Genomic DNA, 21,246 nt, shown 5'->3' with positions numbered 1-21,246 from the left:
CTAGCAATGGAGAACTCTTAATACTCTCCAGCAGTTTCCTCACCAGACTTCAAAACATCAAAGTCAGAGAGTGTTTGTTTGTACTTCTTTCAGTAGAATTTTTGTCATGGTTATTAGTGCATGTAAATGAATATGTCTTGATTTCCGTAAGAGTCCAGGCCTACATGTGCTATATTTCTTGCTAGTCTGGGATCTCCCTAGAACATTTATCTGCAGTGAATAGTTACCCACTCTCTGGTAGAGTATCATTAGAACCTCATCTTAGTTGTGCTGTGTTTTCCATTTGTATCTGTTGCAACCTTTGCTGTAATCAGAACTGTATTTGCATAAGTAACTTATCAAAGCAGAGATGTGCTGTCTCTTACTGGCCAAGATAGCAGCACTTTTTTGCATTTCCACTGGGCATCTGAATACCTCTTTGAGGGTATGTGGAGAATGAGTGTAATTTATATGTTGATGTAGCTCTCATTTATTATTTTTCCCAGGCCCTGGGCCAGTGATTTCAAAACTGTTACCCATATAACTATAATCACTGCTTCCCAATATATTTGTACAATGTTTTCGGCTTATCAAGTCCCCTCAGGATTATTTCATTTCGTTTTCCCAAGGAGGAAAGAGGTGAAGGGACTTGCCCAAGGTCACACTACTACTAAGTGGGTTGGGTAAACCTTGAAAAGAGGCTCCGTTTATCACTCTGTATTTCCCCTTTATGTACACTATTCTACTTTAACTGCCATTGCTCTTGTGATTAACATTCTCTCTCCTGTGACCCAGTGGGATACTAATTGGAATGGCAGAAGTGAATCTTGTGATGTGCAAATGGAGTGAGTGATGTGTGGTGATGAGTAAGTGGCTGAACTGTCAGCATCCGAAGGGAAGCTGGGAGAGAGAGGGTGGTGGTACACTGTGGAGGACATTGGAGAGACTCAGCTCCATTTAGACTGCCATTTCTAATTACTTTTATCTCTTCAATGGTGGTTTTAAAGGTCCACTAAAGAGTAATTTGAAGAAACCCATTTAGAATCCTGCTGAATATTTAAAGTAGAAATTTCATTGTCAGCAAATTTCTCAACCTGTATGAAAACAGAATGAGTTTTCCAAGGCTGAAATTTCACGTGGGAGGGAGCTTAATTAGAAGAACTGCCTAGAAGAGTGTGCCTGTGGTCTGAGAGGGTTAGGATATTGGAATTTATAGTTGGCAGCAAGATAGTCTAAGCAGGCCCTGTTTTCCTCCGTTTCCTGTGCAGCCTTATCCAGAAGCTTATTTTCTTTAAAAAAATTTATATTTAAGAGACAGAGAAGTGTGTGAGGAGTGTGTGTGTGTAGAGATCATTGAACAACTTGCAGGACTCCATCTCCCACCATGTGGGTTCCCAGGATTGAACTCAGGTTGTCAGACTTGACAAGTGCCTCTACCCACTGAGCCATCTCACTGGCCCCAGAAGCTCATTTCCTTTAGTAGTTTTCATGGACTATTCTTTCCACTTCTTAAGGAGTGGTTCTCAGTGGAGTGGTGATGTCAGGTTTTGAAGGGACTTCAAGAAAATGAATGTGATTTTACACTAAGCAGGACACAGGGAGGCCGACTGCCTGTAAGGAGGAATTTATACATTTCAAAGTGAAGTCTAACTACTTTTGGGTTATGACTATTCTGAAATCAGTTGTAAAATCAGGGTCTAATGCAGTTTGATTGTTCTTTTAGGATGTTCTGTAGCCAGAGCAAGTGCTGTTTGTGGTGATTTGTAAATCTCATTGTTTCTGATTCTCCTTTTTTAATCATTCGTTTTGGATATCATGTTAGAATTTTTTATTTTATTTATCTATTCCCGCATGTGTGTGAGTACAGGTGTGTACATGTCATCAGGTGTCTCTGGGGATATTTTCAGGGTCTGGTGCTTTCTTCTTCCACTATGGCTTCCAGAGCTGCTGCTCTCAAGTGAAATCTGCCTCCTCCCCTGCTCGGTTACCTTTGGCTTCAGACAGAGCTTCTCTCTCTCAGTGTGCTATCCAGTGTTCTCCGTGACCTGGACCCTGCTCCTCTGTCAGGTCACTTTTGCCCTTCCTTGCCCATGCTTTGTCCCCAGGCAACAGCTGATGTTTGCATGTGCACTGCTTCTCATGGACTTCTTCCACACATGCTTGCCCTTTGCTAGCCTTTTCTCCCCTGCCTCAGTCCGTGAATAACTGACCTCAAGGCTGTGCTCAGACGCCACTTTCATAGACCTTCCACCTTTGGCTGGGTGAGGATGCCCTCCTCAGTGCTCCCCTGTGTAGCACACTTTTATTTTATTTTTTAAAAAACCGTATTGTGTTCTAAATGTCTATTTTAAGTAGTGGAGCCCTCATGGCGGGTTGTTGCTCATACTGTGGCTGTTTGTGTGTGGAGGACATTTAGTGAGTGCAGTGTCATTTTAAAATGTGAGATAATTGATTGTGGAAGTAGATGGTTAGTCAGTCACAAACCATGGTCATGTAACTCTTAATTCATAGACAGTGTAAAGATAAACCATTAGCTGGGTCTGATGGTGCAGTCCCACAATCCTAGGTACACTTGAGACTAGGGCAGTGATAAGGACTATGAAGAAGCAAGTGTAAGGGTTAGAGATCATAAGTTCAAGGCTTGCCTTATTATGTGAGTCCAAAGCCATCTAGGCAACTTAGTGAGACTGTTTCAAAATGAAAAGTAAAAAGCAGGCTGGGGTTGTAGGGCTGTAGCTTAGTGGTAAGAGCGCTTGGCCAGCATGCATGCAACATGAGAGTCAATCTGCAGTACAGTGTAAAAATGGAAAGCGAATAACTCATCACAGTGTGGATTCTTGGAATGGTATCTGAGCATTTTCATTCAGAATAATCAGTTTATCGTTTTGGAGGGTTTTGTTGGGGTGGTAGGATGAGGTGGAGGTGGTTGGGATGCCGGTCCACCAGGCCAGTTTACATTGTCTCTCATGAGCGCCCTCTTGAGGTGGGCTCTTTCCCTGCGTCCTCAGAGCTTGTGTCCTACTCTCTCCCGGCCCGTTCTTCCTGCATGACTCTTCCTCTTCCTAGTCTCGGTGCTTATGACGTTGCCTCCCTCCCGCCAGAGTGTCAGACTTGTGTGTCCAGCTGCCTGTTGGATAGCTGTATGTTTACATGCCCTAGATGGACACGTCAAACTTAACCTGTCTCAGGCAGAAGCTGTTATCCCTCTCCTCATGTCTTTCAGCCTCCTGTGGCACTGTCTCCATGAGGGGCACAGGTGTCTCCTGCATTGCTGAGCTGTAGTCCTGGTCATGGCTTTGTTGCAGAGTTCCTCTTGAGGACCCTGCCTTCTGCCTCTATGTCATATCCACCTACTTTGCTCCCTGTCCTCTGCCACCATCCTGTTCTGGCACAGTTTCTGCTTCTTTAGAATTGCCCCTCTAGGATGCGTGTGCCCTGTGTTCAGTGACCTTAGGGCTAATTCCTGTGTAGTTTTCAGGTGTGTCCAACCTTTATCTTGATCTAGTCATCTACAAAGTTCACAGTCAGGAAGCAGACAATGAGTTACGTGTGTGTGTGTGTGTGTGTGTGTGTGTGTGTGTGTGTGTACATACCCACACACATACATGCTGGGGATGTCTTTATGCTGTGAAGGTGTTGCTCTGATTGATTGATTAGCCAGTAGCCAGGCAGGAAGTATAGTATAGGTGGGGTAAGCAGAGAGGAGAATTCTGAGAAGTGGAAGGCTGAGTCAGGAGACGCTGCCAGCCGTGGCTGCCGTCACCACGAGAAGCAAGTACTGGTAAGCCACAAGCCACGTGGCAACTTATAGATTAATAGAAATGGGTTCATTTAAGATAGAAGAACAGTTAGCAAGAAGCCTGCCACAGCCATACAGTTTATAAGTAATATAAGTCTCTGTGGTATTTACTTGGGTCTGAGCGGCTACAGGCGCCAGGTAGACACACACACACACACACACACACACACACACACACACACACACATAGTAAATTTACATTATTGTGTTGGGTCTGATTGATAGCTACTACTCTGGGGTGTCTGCAGCCTATAGGCCATGAATCAAACATGTCTGGAAGGTTATTGTTATCAGTATCTTATTTTCAACTTATCTTTGTAATTCTTCAATATGTGCCTTGTTTTCTAGGTATTTCTATTCTTTGAACTCAGGTTACTCTCTCCTAAGCCTGTTGTTTTCTTAGATTTTATTAAATTATACATCCATGTATGATCTGTGTGTGGGTCTGTGCACAGGGAGGCAGTGCCTGTAGATGCCAGAAGAGGGAGGTGGATACTTGGAGCCGGAGTTACAGGTGTATGTGTGCTGCCTTGTGTGGAGTCTGGGAACCATTCAGGCCCTCTGCAAAGGCAGTGCCTGTTGTTAACTGCTGAGCCGTCTTTCCAGCTCCCTCCCAGCCCTTAATTCTTAGGGTTGAATTCTTAAGTGTCTTTCAGCCGTTGGTTGAAATAGCATTTCCCCCAAGGCCCTTGAATGTCATGTCACTTTGTTTTCCTATAGGATCTTGTGCTGTTGTGTCACAGCATTCTGTCATACCTGAGTCTCCGGTAGGACTATAAATTGTATGGGGCCAGGGCTGTCTGTCTGTCTGTAGAGACCAGAGGAAACCTAGTACCTACCATGGAGCTTAGAATATGGCGCAAAGTCATTCCTTTTTTTCCTTGATAATTTTTAAATTTTTGATTAAGATATATCATTTTCCCCTTTCCTCTTAACCTCTCTGATACCGTCCTCCATACTCTCTCTAATTTGTGGCCACTTTTTCTTGGATTATTATTCTCTCTCTCTCTCTCTCTCTCTCTCTCTCTCTCTCTCCCTCTCTCCCTCTCTCCCTCCCTCCCTCCCTCCCTCCCTCCCTCCCTCTCTCCTCTCTCTCTCTCTCTCTCTCTCTCTCTCTCTCTCTCTCTCTCTCTCCAACCTGTTGAGTTCTGTTTAGTGTTGCTTCTGTGTATGTGATTTTAGGGCTGATGGTTTTATATTGGATAGCCACTTGGGGGCTCACCCGGGGGGGGGGGGCAGACTAATTTCCCCTCCTCAGTTAGTTGCGTGTACTTCCTTATCTGGGGTGGGGCCCTTGAGATTTACATCTTCCACTTTAGCATGTCTCTTAGTGTCGCCATTGTCTGAGTCTTGTTTAGGCAGCCATATTGTTGTAGTATGGTGAGTGTGGCGTCCCTGTGATTTCTAAGAGACACAGTGTCACAGCAGACTCTCTGGTCTTGTGGCTCTTAATCTTTCCAGCCTCTCTTCTGCATGTTCCTGAGTCTTAGGTGTAATTGTATCCCTTGGGGATAGGCACCCCACCTTCAATTATTCTGTATTTTGGCAGTTGTGATTTTCTGTGATGCTTCCCACCTGTTGCGGAGAAAAGCTTCTTTGATGAAGAGCAAGGGTTACACTGACCAGGAGAGGGCTTGTGAACCCCGGTACCTGTCTGAATGAGTCAGGCAGTTAGTAGGATAGCACATTTACTCTTAGCGATGACTTTTTTGACACTCAATTCTTAGAAGCAGATCACATTCTGACAGGTGGATGAATTTGTAGTAGAGCCTATATTCACAGCAGGTGAGCCTGCACCCTGAAGAAGGGGGACACTTCATAAGAAACAGATTTGCAGGGCTAGTTTATTGAACTGCTGCTTTATCCTAGTTCTGTGCGCCTTTTGCACCTGACAGAAATGGATAGGAAATGTTTTTACTTTAAGATAATAGCTATTCAGTTTTTCCAGTATGTATTTTATTTCCTTGTACATAAAAATAAACTGTTTTTTTTTAAAGATTTATTTAATTTAATCCTTATGACTGTTTTGCCTGCATGTAAGTATGTATGTATACCACTTACGTTTCTGGTGCTCACAGAGGTCAGAAGAAGATGTTTGTTGGATCTCCTAGGTTTACAGGTACTTGTGAGCCACAATATGGGTGTTGGCAATCAAACCAAGGTCCTCTCCAAAAGCAATGAGTATTTTTAATCACTGAGCCAATTCTGAAGCCCCCAAATGTTTGTGTTTGTTAAGAACTTTGATTCTGGAGTAGGATTTGAATGGTTCCTCATTTAACTGAATTTACTGAGTTTTTTTTTTTTTTTTTTTTTGTTTGTTTTTTGAGACAGGGTTTGTTTACATAGCTTTCACTGGCCGATAACTCACTGTGCAGACCAGGCCAAGCTTGAACTCACAAAGATCTGCCTGCCTCTGGCTCCCAAGTGCTGGGATGGCATTCACTGCCATGGCTGGACTGTTTCATTTTTAAGTAAACTTTTTATTAATTTTTTTTGTGTGGGTAGTTGTGTAGAGACGATTTGTTAGTTAGTTGTGTAGGTACTTGTTACACCATGCATGTGGAAGTCAGGACAACTGTGGGAGTCTGTTCTTTACTTCCATTATTCTGGTTCTGCAGTCAGACTCAGGCAGTCAGGCTTAGGGGCAGGCGTCTGCTGAGCCATCTGACCAGCCTCTTACTGCTGTTTTAGTCTTGGCTAAGATATGTCACTTTTCTGGGCCTCAGTTTTCACCCAGGTAAATGAGAGCTTCAGTAGTATTCTTCTCAGATAGTAATGCTGGGAGGAGAGGAGGGAGCCATGGGTGAGGTGCCTGCAGCACACTGGCAGCTCTGTGGGGTCTGTAGCCTTTCTGATTTTAGAAAGACTGCAGTTTCTTGGTTGAAAAAAATAAAGTGTGTGAGGTCATTAAACCATTAGTGCTTATGACAGTGGTGGACTCCGTGAGTTTCTAGTCATGGAACTTTTGAAAGGCTTAGACTTGCTGTTCTTCCCCAGGAATACCAGTTTTCAGCCTCGAAGGCAAGATCATGGGATTTCTGAATGTGTCCTCTAAAAAGAGCTAGAGGTGTATTTTGAATGTATTTTTCATTTTTCTAGTTAAAATTGAGAAAGTACAGAAAACTTCCAAAGACTAGGGTATTCTGATTTCTATAAAGGTTGTTTTCATCTTTTTTCAATAATTTTAAATCAAGGAATTGCTAAGATTAGTATAGCTAAATAAAGTAGCTAGCATTTTAGTAAAAAGTTTTCATGCTGAATAGTATGTTTCAGTGGGGGTGGGGTGGGCAGTGTGTGTGAGAGAAAGATGTTATTAATTAAAAAACAAACCCAGAGCCAGATATTGTGGTAAATTCCAAAAGATCAGAGAGACAGACCAAGCCACAGCCAACCTCACCTTACCAACTTCTCAGCTGATCCTATTTCCTCAGACTGAAAGCCTCTGAGTCCTTATCCAAATGGATCTTAGCTGAACTGCTGCTAAAAGCCTAAAAGCTTAAAAGGCCTCTAGTTCCTGGCCCTCATGCCGTATATACCTGTCTGCTTCCTGTTCACTTCCTGAGATTAAAGGTGTGTGCCACCATGCTTGGCTGTTTCCATGTGGCCTTGAACTCACAGAGATCCAGATGGATCTTTGCCTCCCAAGTGATGGAATAAAAGGTGTGTATGCCACAATTTTCTGGCCTCTATGTCTATCTAGTGGCTGTTCTGTTCTTTGACCCCAGATAAGTTTATTAGGGTGCACAGTATATTGGGAGACACAATATCACCCCCCCCACACACACACAGAGAGAGAGAGAGAGAGAGAGAGAGAGAGAGAGAGAGAGAGAGAGAGAGAGAGAGAATGAATGTGTGGAATGTGTGTGTGAGAGAGTGTAGTTGGAGTTTTCTCCAGTCCCACTCAGGCCCGCAGCTGCTCAGACCCAAGAAAACACACAGACTTATATTACTTATAAACTGTATGACCATGGCAAGTTTCTTGCTATCTAGTTCTTATATCTTAAATTAACCCATTTCTGTTAATCTATAAGTGGCCATGTGGCTTGTGGCTTACCAGTACTTTTACATCTTGCTTCTCATGGCAACGGTGGACACAGCTGGCAGTGTCTCCTGACTCAGCCTTCCACTTCCCAGAATTCTCCTTTCTGCTTATCCCACCTATACTATACTTCCTGCCTGGCTACTGGCTAATCAGTATTTTTTTTAATCGATCAATCAGAGCAACACATTTACAGCACACAGAAAGACATCTCCAGCAAGAGTGTGTGTGAGTGTGTGTGTGTGTATGAGAAAGTGTGTGTGATTGTGTGAGTGTGTGAGTGTCCATGTCCGTGTGTCCATGTCCGTGTCCATGTCCGTGTCCGTGTCCGTGTCCGTGTCCGTGTGTGTGTGTGTGTGTGTGTGTGTGTGTGTGTCCCCGTCCATGTCCGTTCGTACGTACGTCCTCAGGCTCTTTGTGGCAACGCATTGTCCTGAATCACCTGCTCATCTGTTTGCTTTCTTGCTGCTGGGTGTGGAAGGCGTTTCCTTTATCCTAGCATTACTGAGATCTTGCTGCTCACACACCCAGCATTGGCTCTGTGCTGCGGTGCAGTCAGCATTCAGATTCACTCAGCTCCACTGAAGTAGGAGGAGACCTCAGGGTAGGACAGCTCTTCCACGTGCTTTCTGAGGAAAACATCAGAAACGACCACTGTTCCTTTAGTCAAGTTGCCCTTTGCTTTATGGGATTAGTAACCATAAAGGAAGTCAGCACAACACTCTTCTCTCAGATTGTATGTTGAGTTGATGCAATCTCTATGACTGTGCAAATGTGATAAATTAAGATTATAAAAAAGAAGGAAAGAAAACCAATGTAATGTGATGTAACAAGCCCACTGATTTTTGAGCAGAGCTGACTTCTTTGAAGATGAGGCAGTTGAGCAGATTTTGAAGTACAACCCCTGGTGGAATGATGCACATGCAGAAATGATGGCCTCTTTGGAACAGAGCCAAGAGCATGGAGATGATGCTGTATTAGGTAAGAAACTCAAATCATGCTTTCATTGTGATCATTTGTGATTTTTAAAACTCTCATCTTGTGCCAAGCCACTCACTGCCTTTCATGTTGTATGGCATCTGATTTTACTTGCCTTTCTTTGTGAAGATGGGAGTTTTGGTAGCTAATTCTGCCTGTGTGTTTGCTTTTCTTTGCTGGGAGATTTGAACTGTAAGGCACCATAGCCTATGCTGCTTGCACAAGTTCCAGGTCTTAGTCTGTGCCTGAAAATTCCACACTAAATCATTCAGCTTATGTTTGTTAGAAAATTCTTATGAAATAAATTTTACTTTAGACTCACTGGAGTCCTTTTAAGTTTTGAATTGATTTATTTTTGGAAAATTAAGGCTATACATATGACATACATAACATTCATAGTTGAAGAATCTGCTCGTACAAGCAATTACTGTTAACAGTTTTGCGTGTATTTCAATTATTTTTGTGTTGACCATTAAACCCAGGGCCTTATATATACTAAACACATACTTTACCCCTAAGCTGTATTCCTAGCCTGGGGTGTTTTTAAAGTGCAGACAGCACATCTAAATATTTGCTTTCAGGTGGTGTACACAGAAGGTGCTGTGGCCATGACCTTGCCGTCTTTGTTTTGGGTTGTCCTGTAAGTTGAAAATCTTCCACATGAGCATACACAGACCGTTCACCTGTTCTTATCATGGAATCGCTGGCTGCTGTCTTGTGTTGTATTTCCCATGATTGGGGAACATTTGGGGTGTATTGCTAGCAGTCATTTGGGGTTCAGTTACTGCTCTCACTGTTAGTACAGGAGCCATTTTTACCTCAGTCTGACTGAAGTAGTTATGGGTAGTTATGGTCTCTTCTGGATCAATAACTAAAATTATCAAGCAGTCCAGTAGCTGCTAGCCACCTTTTTTTTTTTTATTTAAAAAAAAAGCATGTGGTATAGTGATTATAGTATAATAGGCATTAAGAATAGTTTATTAAGTATTTTTGTGGTGAAGCTTTGTTAGAGTGAAAAATTGCCATTGTAACTTTAGAAACTAGACGATTGGTTGAGTAGGGGGTATGCCATTGTTTTCAGTGTGTTCTGTGGTTGTATTTGATGTGTGCTCTTAAGATGCCTTCAGACTCCCTCCCCAGCTAACAGACTTGCAGATGTAGCATTAATGACCCAAATTGCGTCAGCAATGCTAAGCTAAGTGGTCTCAGATAGTTTGCTCATACAGGTCAGCCTGTCTTCCTCGTTTCAACAGTGTTGTGGTGAGGTGTTGTGAGAGGAAGCTTGTGGCTATGTAGTTGAGTTTTCTCTCCACCAGAGTGAGCTAGTTGCCCTAAAAATCAGGAGAAGGCATTCCCTTTGATTTCAGCTCTAGTTCGTTCTCCTTTAATAATGGCAGTGTGTTCTGAGGCCAGTTCTTCATGTCAGCAGTGCTTTGAGTTAGGTCTTCTGTAACGTTAGCAGATGGAGCCAGTGCTCTGTCCTTTTAACTGCTGGCTGCTGACCCTTTATCTGACTTGTGGCTTGTAGCCAGGCTAGTGGTTTGGGCAGTCAGTCTGCTCAGCCATTATGGTGATTCATTCAAAAAGTCACCTTTCATAACAGCAAGGGTATACGCTCTAAGGTGGAAGAACTTGAGCTGTAGTGAACAGAAAGGGCCTCCTTATTATGTCAGGTATAGGGTTAAGTATAGGCGGGGCATGGCTGAATATGAGGCTTGCGTTTTATTCCCCCAGTCACTGCCAGCCGAGTGACCGTGGGTTGCTGTGGATATCTTCTGCCTCCCTTAGAGCTGCCATCAGGATTGAATAAGGCTGTGTGTACGCAAGCCTCAGTGCATTGTGAGTGTTCGAGATTATTGTGAGTGTTAGAGAGTCAGCCAAATGGCAGGAGAGCCAGCAATTGAATGACTTCTCTGTCAAATTGCCATTTTTGTGCATTTTACAAATCTTTAACGGGAAGTTCCTGTTAATGAGATTTTTCTTTCACTTTATTCTGGTTTAAATATTTGAGACATCCAGAACGGGAGGAATGAACTGGTATGTTGAAGTAGGATAAAATATGGGAGAAAAGACATAAAGCAAGGAACTAGCTTTGCAGTTCCGTTTACCAGGATACAAGTTGCTGCCATGTATGTCGCCTCCTCCATATTGTCTCTGCCCTTCTCTGCTGCCTTGTCTTCCTGCCTGTCTGTCACACAGTGAGATGTTGTCATCAGCTAGGACAGTGCAGATGGTATGGGTGCACCTTGGAGTCGTTCTTCATCATACTATAGTGACCTGCTTTGTTTTGAGATCTAGAGATGCTGGAGATGGTAAACTTAGCTGCTGTCTTTGCTTGGGTGCTGACTCTGGTCATATTTATTGGAGTCCAGAGTTATAGAAGGGAGTCTGTGATTAACATCTTCAGCTTTATAAAGATCCAGATTTTCCTCCCCAAAGGCTTCTGAGTGGCAGTGTTAAATGCTGTGCTCCCTGGGAGCTCCAGTTTCACGAGGATGGACTCACCACATTTCCCAAGTTGTCTTTCAGTGGTTAACGTCAGCCCAGGAGTCTTGGCACATAATTGCTTGTTATGACACCACATAACATTTACAGTCCATGAACTTCCTCGCAGGGCCATCCTGTTTGGCACCAGTGAGCCCTTGAGTGTTTGTGGAGATAACTGGCAGTGTCAGCTTTGAAAGCGGTGGAACGACAGGTCTGCCCATTTAGCTGAGGCTTGACTGGAGTGCAGTTTCTTGATCTGTTTCCAGTACACGTACAGTGTGATGGACAGATACGTGCTACTCAGAGGAGCCAGATTCTGGATGACTGAATTGCTGATCCAGACAAGACACGGGTGTTTGGAGGGGGATTTAAAAAAGGAACAGAAGGTTAAAGTCACAAAACCAGAAGAAATTTGGGAGAAAGAGCAAGTACCTCCCCAGCATCTTTCCCTCTTCGTGGGGCACCGTCACAGATCTCAGACATATCAGTGGGCTGCTAACATTGGGAGGTGGCCCTGGGCCATTTGCTTTAATGTTTTGGCACCAGTGTCTCCTCCAGCCCTATTGTTTTACTAAGGATTCTTTTTAGGAGTATAATTCTCTAGAATGTTGTGAACGCTGCAGATAAGTCACACAAATGCTTGACAGATGTTGCTTGAGGTGGTGACCACTCAGGTGTTGTTAGCCCTGCCTCTATCTGTATTTCCTGTCCTGCTGCTGGGTTAGACCTGATTGTGTGCTCACTACCCCACGTTCCCCTTTGGGATATGATTTATAGCCCTGATAAATTGGGGTTTAGGAAGCTCAGACTTTTTGATTTCTATAATGATATCCTTATTTGTTGTATCTCCTCTGATTCTTTTGATTGGATCAAATATAAAATACAATTTGAGCTAAGAAGACAAAGTGGAACCTAGACATGCTCAGAAAAAGTTGATATTTTAAGAAAAGGCTAGTACTAAAGGCCAATGGCTATTAGCATCTATAAATTTAAGAGTACAGTCAGGTAGACTTTTCCTATGCTGTACAGTCATTGAAAGTGATATATAGTATGTGGATATCCTTCCATATGGAATGTAACTTTGGAGCTGACAGTGCTAAGGTTAACCCTGTCAGTCAAACAGGTATGGCTGTAGTTACTTAAGAATGGAGACATGAACGTGTAGAAAGAATTGATGTGTTTTAATGACAGTTCTGGGCATGCTAACTCTGTGATTCAGGAGTTACGTGGAAGCAGAGGTCTTTATTAGTCAACCAGGGTATAAAGGCTTTTCTCTAGTGAGATAATATTACTGTGAACACCTGGCACTTTCCTATTAGCTAAATTAATGACTGTCTGAAAAACCATGCTTAAGGGAATCCTGTCTCAAATCTTCTTGCTAAGTACAAGGGTCTTAAAGACTTTGTGCTTTCTTCTTGTATTGAGTTTGTTTCTTTATGTGGCTTCTTTAAACTGAGTCATTTAACAGGAACTGAGTACTTCCGTTTCAATAAGGGCATCTTTAGATGAGTCCTTTAGTGAGGCAAACAACATTCAAGTTATCTGTCTTATTTTATTTTTAAACATTGTTCTCTAAAGAATGCTTTACCTGTCACAAAGCTATGTTTCATTTCTAAAAATACATATTCCTTAACTATGATGGCCATCAAATTAAATAAGTTATTGGAATCATTTGTCATTTGTGGGAACCATGCCTGTGGAAGGGCATTTCTTTCCTTCCTTTTTGCATAATTTGCTAACATGGTTGAAAAAAATAATTATCTAAATAAATTTCAAAATCTGTTTTTGTGCACTAAGTGCATTTTAATAAGTAAAAAGAGTATTGTTTCTACTAATTTCAGTGTGTTTGAGATTTTTTTTTTTCTCTTAGACTGGAAAAGGTTTTTTTTTTTGGTTTGTTTTTGGTTTTTCGAGATAGGGTTTCTCTGTAGCTTTGGAGGCTGTCCTGGAACTCGCTTTGTAGACCAGGCTGGCTTTGAACTCACAGAGATCCACCTGCCTCTGCTTCCCGAGTACTGGGATTACAGGCATGCGCCACCACCACCCAGCTGGAAAAGTTTTAAACAAATAAAAAAGTCATGTTAAACTTATACAAGAAGGCAGAGTGAGTTTGGAAAAGTCTGTATGAAAAGGGCTATGGTAATCAGCTCTCTGTTACTATAGCAAAATATCTGAGCCAAGCAACTGCAGAAGAGGAAAGTCTGTTCTGGTTCTTGACTTTCTTCCATGATGGTTTGGCCCTGAGCATTGGGGCTATGGTGGGTCAGAAAATCACAGCTGAAGCTCATGGTGAAGCCGTTCACCTACGGTCAGGTTGTGAAAGGGATTGGAAGAGGTGGGATCCTAGGAAAGGGCTCCTCCCATTTGGCTCCACCTTCAAGATTCTATCACAGTCCCACCATAAGCTAGATAACAGGGCCTTTACTAATGCAAGGGCTTCTGTCATTTTATGCGACCTTTGTCAAATTGTGAATAGGAGGACAGTCTTATTGAGCTGCGGCAGTAAGAGAATGGGCAGCTATCTGTCTATCAGGAGAATGGTATAAGAATATTAAAAGGCAGTCTAATAATGTTTTGTCTCTGAGCAGGGTAGCGGAGAGCTGTATGTCTTTTCAAGACTCTTCTTTTAGTGAGAGGCCTCCTTGAGTTACAGCTGAGCACATCTCCCTCTGCTAGTGACTGGGTTCCTTCCTTTACTTGCAGCTGAACGTGACCATGTGCTCTAGTACTGGCGGGAAGGACATGATGGGTAGTGATATGCGTACTTTCTGGATCCCTTCTTTAGGAGGAAGGTGCTTGCCACCCTCCTCCCCCTCCTTTCTGCTTTCTCACAGTTTAGAAAATGATACAAACCCAGAGCAGCCATCTTGGATGTGTATAGAAAGAAGTCATATACCAGGAAGCCAATGTCCACTGGGCCCTAGTCCTTAGCCAGTGTAGTGGAGTGAGGGAGACACGTTTTCCATAAGCTATTGCTTTTCTGCCATTGGCAGCTCCTCATCCCAGCAGGTTAGCCTGTCTTGTACGTTGCAGGTCATTCTGATATCATTTTTATATGAAGCACCAGAAGTGGAAGCAGAGCTCCTCTGCTAGTGGGCTTTGGAGTGAATTTAAAAGTGACGGATAGGAGATGGAACAAAAGCACTACTCTGTAAGGTGAGAGGTCAATTGCACTTTTAATTGGAGAGAGCCACACTTGGCAGTGTCCTCCATGCCGTGCTGGCTTTGATGGCATGGAGGATGGAAGGAAGAAGAGTCAGGGGATCATGGATTCTGCTTATGTGGTTTCAGAGAGCCATTGAGGCCAGGCACCGTGTGATGGGGGAGTCCCTGCAGAACTGAGAGGACATTGTGTGAAGCTGCAAAATGGACGCCACGGTTGTGGTAGAGCCCCCAGGATGTTGAGAGGTGCCAGCCTGGTCTATCTGCCATGGAGAGCATCATGCTGAGAGTGAAACCAGCCTGTGGAGGTTTGAATGGGTCCCCAGTTGCTGCAGTTATTTGGGAAGCTTTAGGAGATGTGAGGGAGGAGGTGTGTCACTAGGAGTGAGTGGGCTTTGGGGGTATCGAGATTGGCGTCATTCCCAGTTGGCTCTCACTGCCTCCTGCTCACAGATGAAGTGGTGAGCTCTCAGCTGTCCTGCCTTTGCTTCACCATCTCTAACCCTCTGAAAATAAGTTCAGGTGAATGCTCTCTTTTGTATTTGTCTTGGTCACGGTGTTTTGTCATGCAATAGAAAAGGAATATATATATGTCCATCCCTTGTCCTGCAGATTTGCCGCCTGCAGTATAAGGGCTGAGCCATCTCAGCCCTTTAACATTAGGCATGAACCTACAGGCTTCCGAGTTGGTCCTGCTGGGTTTCCGCCTTGCGTTGGTCTGATGTTTCTCACTGCCTCCATTCCTCTCTTTTGGGATGGTAATGCATGTTCTGTGCCATTGTATGTTGGAAATATGTAATTTGCTTTTTGATTTTACAGGGGTTACAAGTAAGTAAAAGATTGCCTTGAATCTCAGACGAGCCCTTGGACTTTTTTTTTTTAATTTTTCGAGACAGGGTTTCTCTGTGTAGCCTTGGCTGTCCTGGAACTCACTCTGTAGACTGGGCTGGCCTCAAACTCAGAGATCTGCCTGCCTCTACCTCCCAAGTGCTGGGATTAAAGGCATGTGCCACCACCCCCCCCCCCTCCCAGCTGCCCTTGGACTTTTGAACAGTGTTGGGACTGTGAAAGACTATGGGGACTTTTGAAGTTGAACTAAACGTATTTTGTACTTGGTTATGGCCATTAGTGTAAGCTGGGGATTTGAATGAGAAATACCCCTGTAGGACCCATGTATGTGGTAGGCACTGAATGTGGATCCCCAGCATCCACATACAGTGCTAGGTGGGTGTGGTAACCTACCTGCAACCCTAGAAATAGAGACAGGGAATCCCCAGAGCAAGCTGGCTAGCTAGACAAGCAGAATTGGTGAGCTCTACGCTCACCAAGAGGAAAGCATGGAGGAAGATGCCTGATGCCAACCATCTGACCTCCACATGCATGCACATACAAATGCACCCACACACATACAAACACATATCTCCACACACCATAAAGTACACACATGCACACATAGATTTCTTTAAAGACTTGATATTAACAGATGCATGATAGATGGCCTAAATTGTAGACATCAAAGGGAACTTAGAAACTGAAGTCTCTTATTTGCTTGTCTTCATGTAAATAAAGCATTTGGCTGTATCATTAACATTTAAGAATTTCAATGTGTTGTTTTAGAATATGTAGTCAATATTTGGTAAAGTGGCTGATATAAAAAAAGAAATATATTTTTTCTCTTTTATCATGAAGTATTTAATGATGGAAGTGGGGGAAATACTGTGTTTGCAACAGCTGACAAAAAACAAAAATACTTTGAAGTAATTTTAGTAACAAAAGCAGCAAATCTGTCTGACAAAGTTGGTGGTTCAGTGTAGTGGGATTCACTGTTTATCTGGAATAAAGTGAAGTCTTGAAACATGAAAAAAAGCTAGCTTCCAGATTGATTTGTTGTTTTGCTATTATTATTATTTTACAGTTACTACTTTTAAAAAAATGTGTATTAGTGCTTTGCCTGCATATATGTCTATAACAATTTATGACTGGTGGCTGCAGAGTTTAGAAGAGCATCAGATCCCCTGGAATGGGAGTTACAAACAGTTTTAAGCGATCATGTGGGTGCTGGGACTCAATCAAACCTGGATCCTCTGGAAGAGCAGTTAGTGCTTTTAAACCACTGACCCATCTCTTCAGCCCCAAGTGAAACAACCTTAAAGAGACTTCATGTATGATTTAGGAGTTGGAAAAAACATTAAACAAGGCTGTAAATCCAGAATCTGTTTTGTCGTTGTTGTTGTTTTTTAGGACTATTTGGGATTATATTGAAAACAGTTTCTGGCCGGGCGGTGGTGGTGCACGCCTTTAATCCCAGCACTCGGGAGGCAGAGCCAGGCGGATCTTTGTGAGTTTGAGGCCAGCCTGGTCTCCAAAGTGAGTTCCAGGAAAGGCGCAAAGCTGCACAGAGAAACCCTGTCTCGAAAAACCAAAAAAAAAAAAAAAAAAAAAGAAAAGAAAAGAAAAAGAAAACAGTTTCTGTGGCAAAAGATACCCCAAACAAAGTCAGCAGATTTTGAATTTGGATGGGATTTATATTTAATATATTCAGTTTATTACTTGAGTATGAGTTTATGTATTCTGTGGCTCATGTGTGGAGGTCAGAGAACAACTTTGTGGAGTTGGTTTTCTCCCTTCCCCCTGTATTGAGTTCTTGGGAACAAACTCAGGTTGTCCTTGGCCATGATCAGCATGTGTTTTTACCTGCTGAGCTATCTTACTGACCCAAGGATTTATATTTATAATTCACAAAAAGTTCTTAAAAATTTGACAGGCCAAGCTGTTTAATAGGAAAAATTGGACAGAACACAGTTTGATGGGCAGTTCACAAAGCAAACCCAGTTTGCCTACACAACTAGGAAATAATGCCATCCGTTTAGCAGTGTGGCACTAACTGAAAGAAGAGCTTATCCCATGCTTGTGTTCTCCCAGTCTCCATACAACCTGATGGGTTCTCTGCTTGGGGCCTTGAATGACTGTGGTAGCTCTGATGTGTCCAACCTGTGGCCTGTAGGATGAGATCTGTGAATGCAGCCCAAACACAAAAACATAAACTTACATAAAACATAATGAGACCTTTGAATGATCTTTTTTGTAACTCGATTGTGTGGTCCTTGGACGTGGTGACCATCATGACATGACAGCATCATTTTGCAGTGTTAGATTGGACATGCTTAGTAGCCAAATACGCCCATCTCTTAAAAAGTGGGTATTGGTTGCTACATTCTTTTCTCCAGGCTCATATTATTGTTGACAGAATTCTCTTCCTCACTTTCTTGCCAGCTTTTCAATGGAGCAACCTTTGAATTGTGGAGGTCCCAGAAGTACCTGACACATAGCCTTTTCACAGGCCACCTCACCCCAGGAGTAGTACCCTGGCTCTACTCTTGACAGTAACTGAATATAAGCATGGCAGTGATGAGGTCTGTTCCACAGAGGGAGCGATGCCAGTCTTTGGGGGTCATCTCAGAATTCTCCTTACTGCAGTCACTTAAATCTATTTAACTGGAAAGAAATGGGCAAAGGGCTGCTAAATTTATTGCCAGGCAGGGTGGGAAGTATGTGTAGGAACGTGTGCTGGCTAATTTTGTGTCAGCTTGACACAAGCTAGAGTCACTTTGAGAGAGGGAACCTCACTTGACAAAAAGGCCCCACTGGATTGGCCAGTATCTGTGTCAGGGTGGTTCATAACTGTCTTTAATGACTGTTCCTAGAGGTACCTCTAGCCTCCTGCACTCACATGTACATACCAACATTTACATACACGCAATACTCATAACTTAAAATAATAGGAATAAACCTTGGGAAAAAGAATTGTGAAGTTGGAAACTGCTATTGAAATGTAGGAGTGGGGGCTGGAGAGATGGCTCAGAGGTTAAGAGCACTGACTGCTCTTCCAGAGGTCCTGAGTTCAATTCACAGCAACCACATGGTGGCTCACAGCCATCTGTAATGAGATCTGGTGCCCTCTTCTGGCCTGCAGTCATACATGCTGATTCATAATAAATAAATAAATCTTTAAAAAAAAAAGAAAAAGAAAAAGAAATGTAGGAGGGGAAGGTCTGGAAGGTTTGAACAATGGCATGACTCTTAACAAAGCTTGAAAAGCCTCCTTTGAGAAATTGCCTAATATGTAGAATTAAAGATAAATAACTTTGATTTTGCTTTCTATATTCAGAATTCCGATGTTGGCAAATCTTCTGCACTGGTGGTTTCCTGAACCTGAATGGCACATTTAAATTTCAAAACTGTGTTTTCTTCTAGTGTCTTTTTCAGAAGAGGAGAAATTTCAGCTACGAAAATTTGTGAATAAGTCTTACCTGCTGGACAAGACAGCTCACTGTCAAGTGTACTACAGTTTAGTTGACATCCTTCTGGCCTATTGCTACGAAATACGTGTCACTGAAGGAGAGCACAATGTAAGTCTGTGTGTGTCAGTGTAGACCACTGTGTTAGCTACCTGTTCAGAGCAGACAGGGCCTGTCGTGATAGATCACTCAGGGGCTGTCCCAGCACAAGTGCCTATGGTGGGCATAGGAGATGGTCGTGGGCACTAACAAGAAGTGTAATGCTAATTGTGGTCTTGTCTCTTCTCTCTTGGCAGTAAATCTCCTAGATAGATAGCAGAGCCCGGAAGTGTAAGGAAATAAAGCCAAGGATAGAAAGGAAGGCTGTTTCACTTGACACTAGAGAGTGGCAAAGGAGCCAACTACCACACTCACATTTTTTCTCCAGGCTTTCATTTATCACATGCCGAGTAAAGCATTTTGCAGAAAAGAATCTTCGCGTACAGAATGTGTACTTATAAAGATTTGTATGTAAGTTCCATTGTTTTCAAAACTTGAATCATATTTCTTTTTGTTATTTAAAAGACTCATCTCAGGTTGAGGCAAGAGGATTGAGAGATGAAAGCCAGTCTGAGCTGTAAATGGAGACCCTGCTTTCATCTTTAGTAAAGAACCCATGTGTTATGTCATATATTTTAAAAACTGTATTTAATCACCCATGCCTCAATCAATCTATCCAATCTTTGAATCAATAAAGAAACAAATATCAAGATTCTGAAAATTTCTAAAGTAACTATTGCAGTCTGCATATGATCTAAGTGAATAACCTTGGGATTATCAATAATGTAATTATCTGAAAATACTTTGTTCTCAAATTTTTATTTATTTATATTTTATATGCATTAGTGTTTTGTCATGAGTGTTGAGCCACCTGGAACTGGAATTCTAGACAGTTTTGATCTGCCATGTGGGTGCTGGGAATTGAACTTGGGTCCTCTGGAAGGGCAATCAATTCTCTTGACCATTGAGCCATCTCTCCAGCCCCTCAAGTCATATTTTTAAAGACATCTTAATTGGATAAAATGTTTACTTACACAAAAAAGGCTCTTCATTTCATATTGTTGAGTCTTTTAAATTTTTTGAAAGATGTTAAATATTATATATATGAGGTTTTACCTGCACATATGTCTGTGAACCATGTTTGTGCCTGGGGAGGTCAGAAGAGAGGGCATCAGATACCCTGGAACTGGAGTTGTGGATGATTGTAAGCCACCATGTGGGAGCTAGGAAATGAACCCAGGTCCTGTACAAGAGCAGCTAGTACTCTGGACCACTGAGCCATATCTCCAGCCCTACATATTAAATCTTGATGAATGAAAGTGTTATACTTGATAAAATTGACCCATGTTTTTTCTACTTGTATGTTTAAAATCATGATGTCTTGCATCTTTGCAAGCCTCTGGACTACTAGTAATCTCACATGCATTCTCTGAAAGGCAGTTTGTACAGGGTTTTCAGGTACCCAGCTGCAGTTCAATAGTGAGTGACTTAGTAGAGGAAGAAGCAGCAAGCATTTGCTTCAGTTTGTTTCAGTGCCCCTGCTTATTTGTTTGTGTATTCTGGTACTCTCATTAGTGAAGTGTTTAATTCCATAAAATTCCAAGCACGGTGAACAGAGACATCTTCTATTAGTCTCTGCATCAATACAAGTATTTTTCTACATTCATAAATACATCATTTTGTATGGGTTAGTATAATTCATGTACTAATTCCAGTGGATATATCTGCTTCATTTCCAAATAACTTTTGATAGTGACACTCCTTTTTCCAAAACCAAGGTGGAGTCTGCATGGACGATCAGAAAGCTGAGCCCCACTCTCTGCTGGTTTGAGGTATGATTTCTACTTGAAATTATTTAGCTTTTGTTGTTCATAAAGTTATTTTTTCTGTTGTTCTTCTTTTTGGTTAGTTCAAGCAATTTTTTTGTTTAAAATTTTTTCTTAATATTTTTAAATTGGGAGCTTTATTATACATTTTAAAGAATAAACTTGTTGGGATAGTCAGCTAGGTAAGCATTTTAGAAATTGTGGAGAGAAATACTATGTGGAAGAACACTGAGGACACTGGTTCATTTGAGAAAATGTGGGTAGAGCTGCAGGTATGTTAATGAGTTGGGGCTCAGAGTTCAAAAATGGAAAACAAGCCTAGATGATAATGGACCACCAGAGTCACACAGAGTGTCTTTTACCTCTTATTTATCTAGTTCCTCAATAACCTTATTGAGCAACACTCAGTAAGGTGAATGTTGCTGAATTTACAGGTAAAGAAATTTAGATCACACATCTTAAAATGAATTGTTTTGCATTCTATCATTTTATAGTTAGAGGTGGTAACCTCTTTAAAAAAACATTAAATTTTATTTGTCATCATTATTTTGCAGGGCACTTATCATAGCATATATGTGAAGGTCAGAGAACAGTTTTGTGGAATCAGTTCTTCCACTTTTATGTGGGTTCCAGGGATTG

At 42.2% G+C, this 21,246-nt stretch overlaps 1 protein-coding gene across 1 annotated transcript in view; it reads left to right on the top strand.

The window, feature by feature from the left end:
* Positions 1–21,246, top strand: part of Shq1 (SHQ1, H/ACA ribonucleoprotein assembly factor) — a 108,273-nt gene that overhangs the window by 19,145 nt on the left and 67,882 nt on the right. The window contains exons 6-8 of the mRNA XM_036181663.1: positions 8,671–8,798; positions 18,699–18,853; positions 20,560–20,613. Coding sequence (XP_036037556.1) covers positions 8,671–8,798; positions 18,699–18,853; positions 20,560–20,613 — 337 coding nt within the window. The remainder of the gene's footprint in view (positions 1–8,670; positions 8,799–18,698; positions 18,854–20,559; positions 20,614–21,246) is intronic.

This window comes from Onychomys torridus, chromosome 3 (assembly GCF_903995425.1).
Source record: "Onychomys torridus chromosome 3, mOncTor1.1, whole genome shotgun sequence".
NCBI lineage: Eukaryota > Metazoa > Chordata > Mammalia > Rodentia > Cricetidae > Onychomys > Onychomys torridus.
This window is presented reverse-complemented; position numbering and strand designations above follow the sequence as displayed.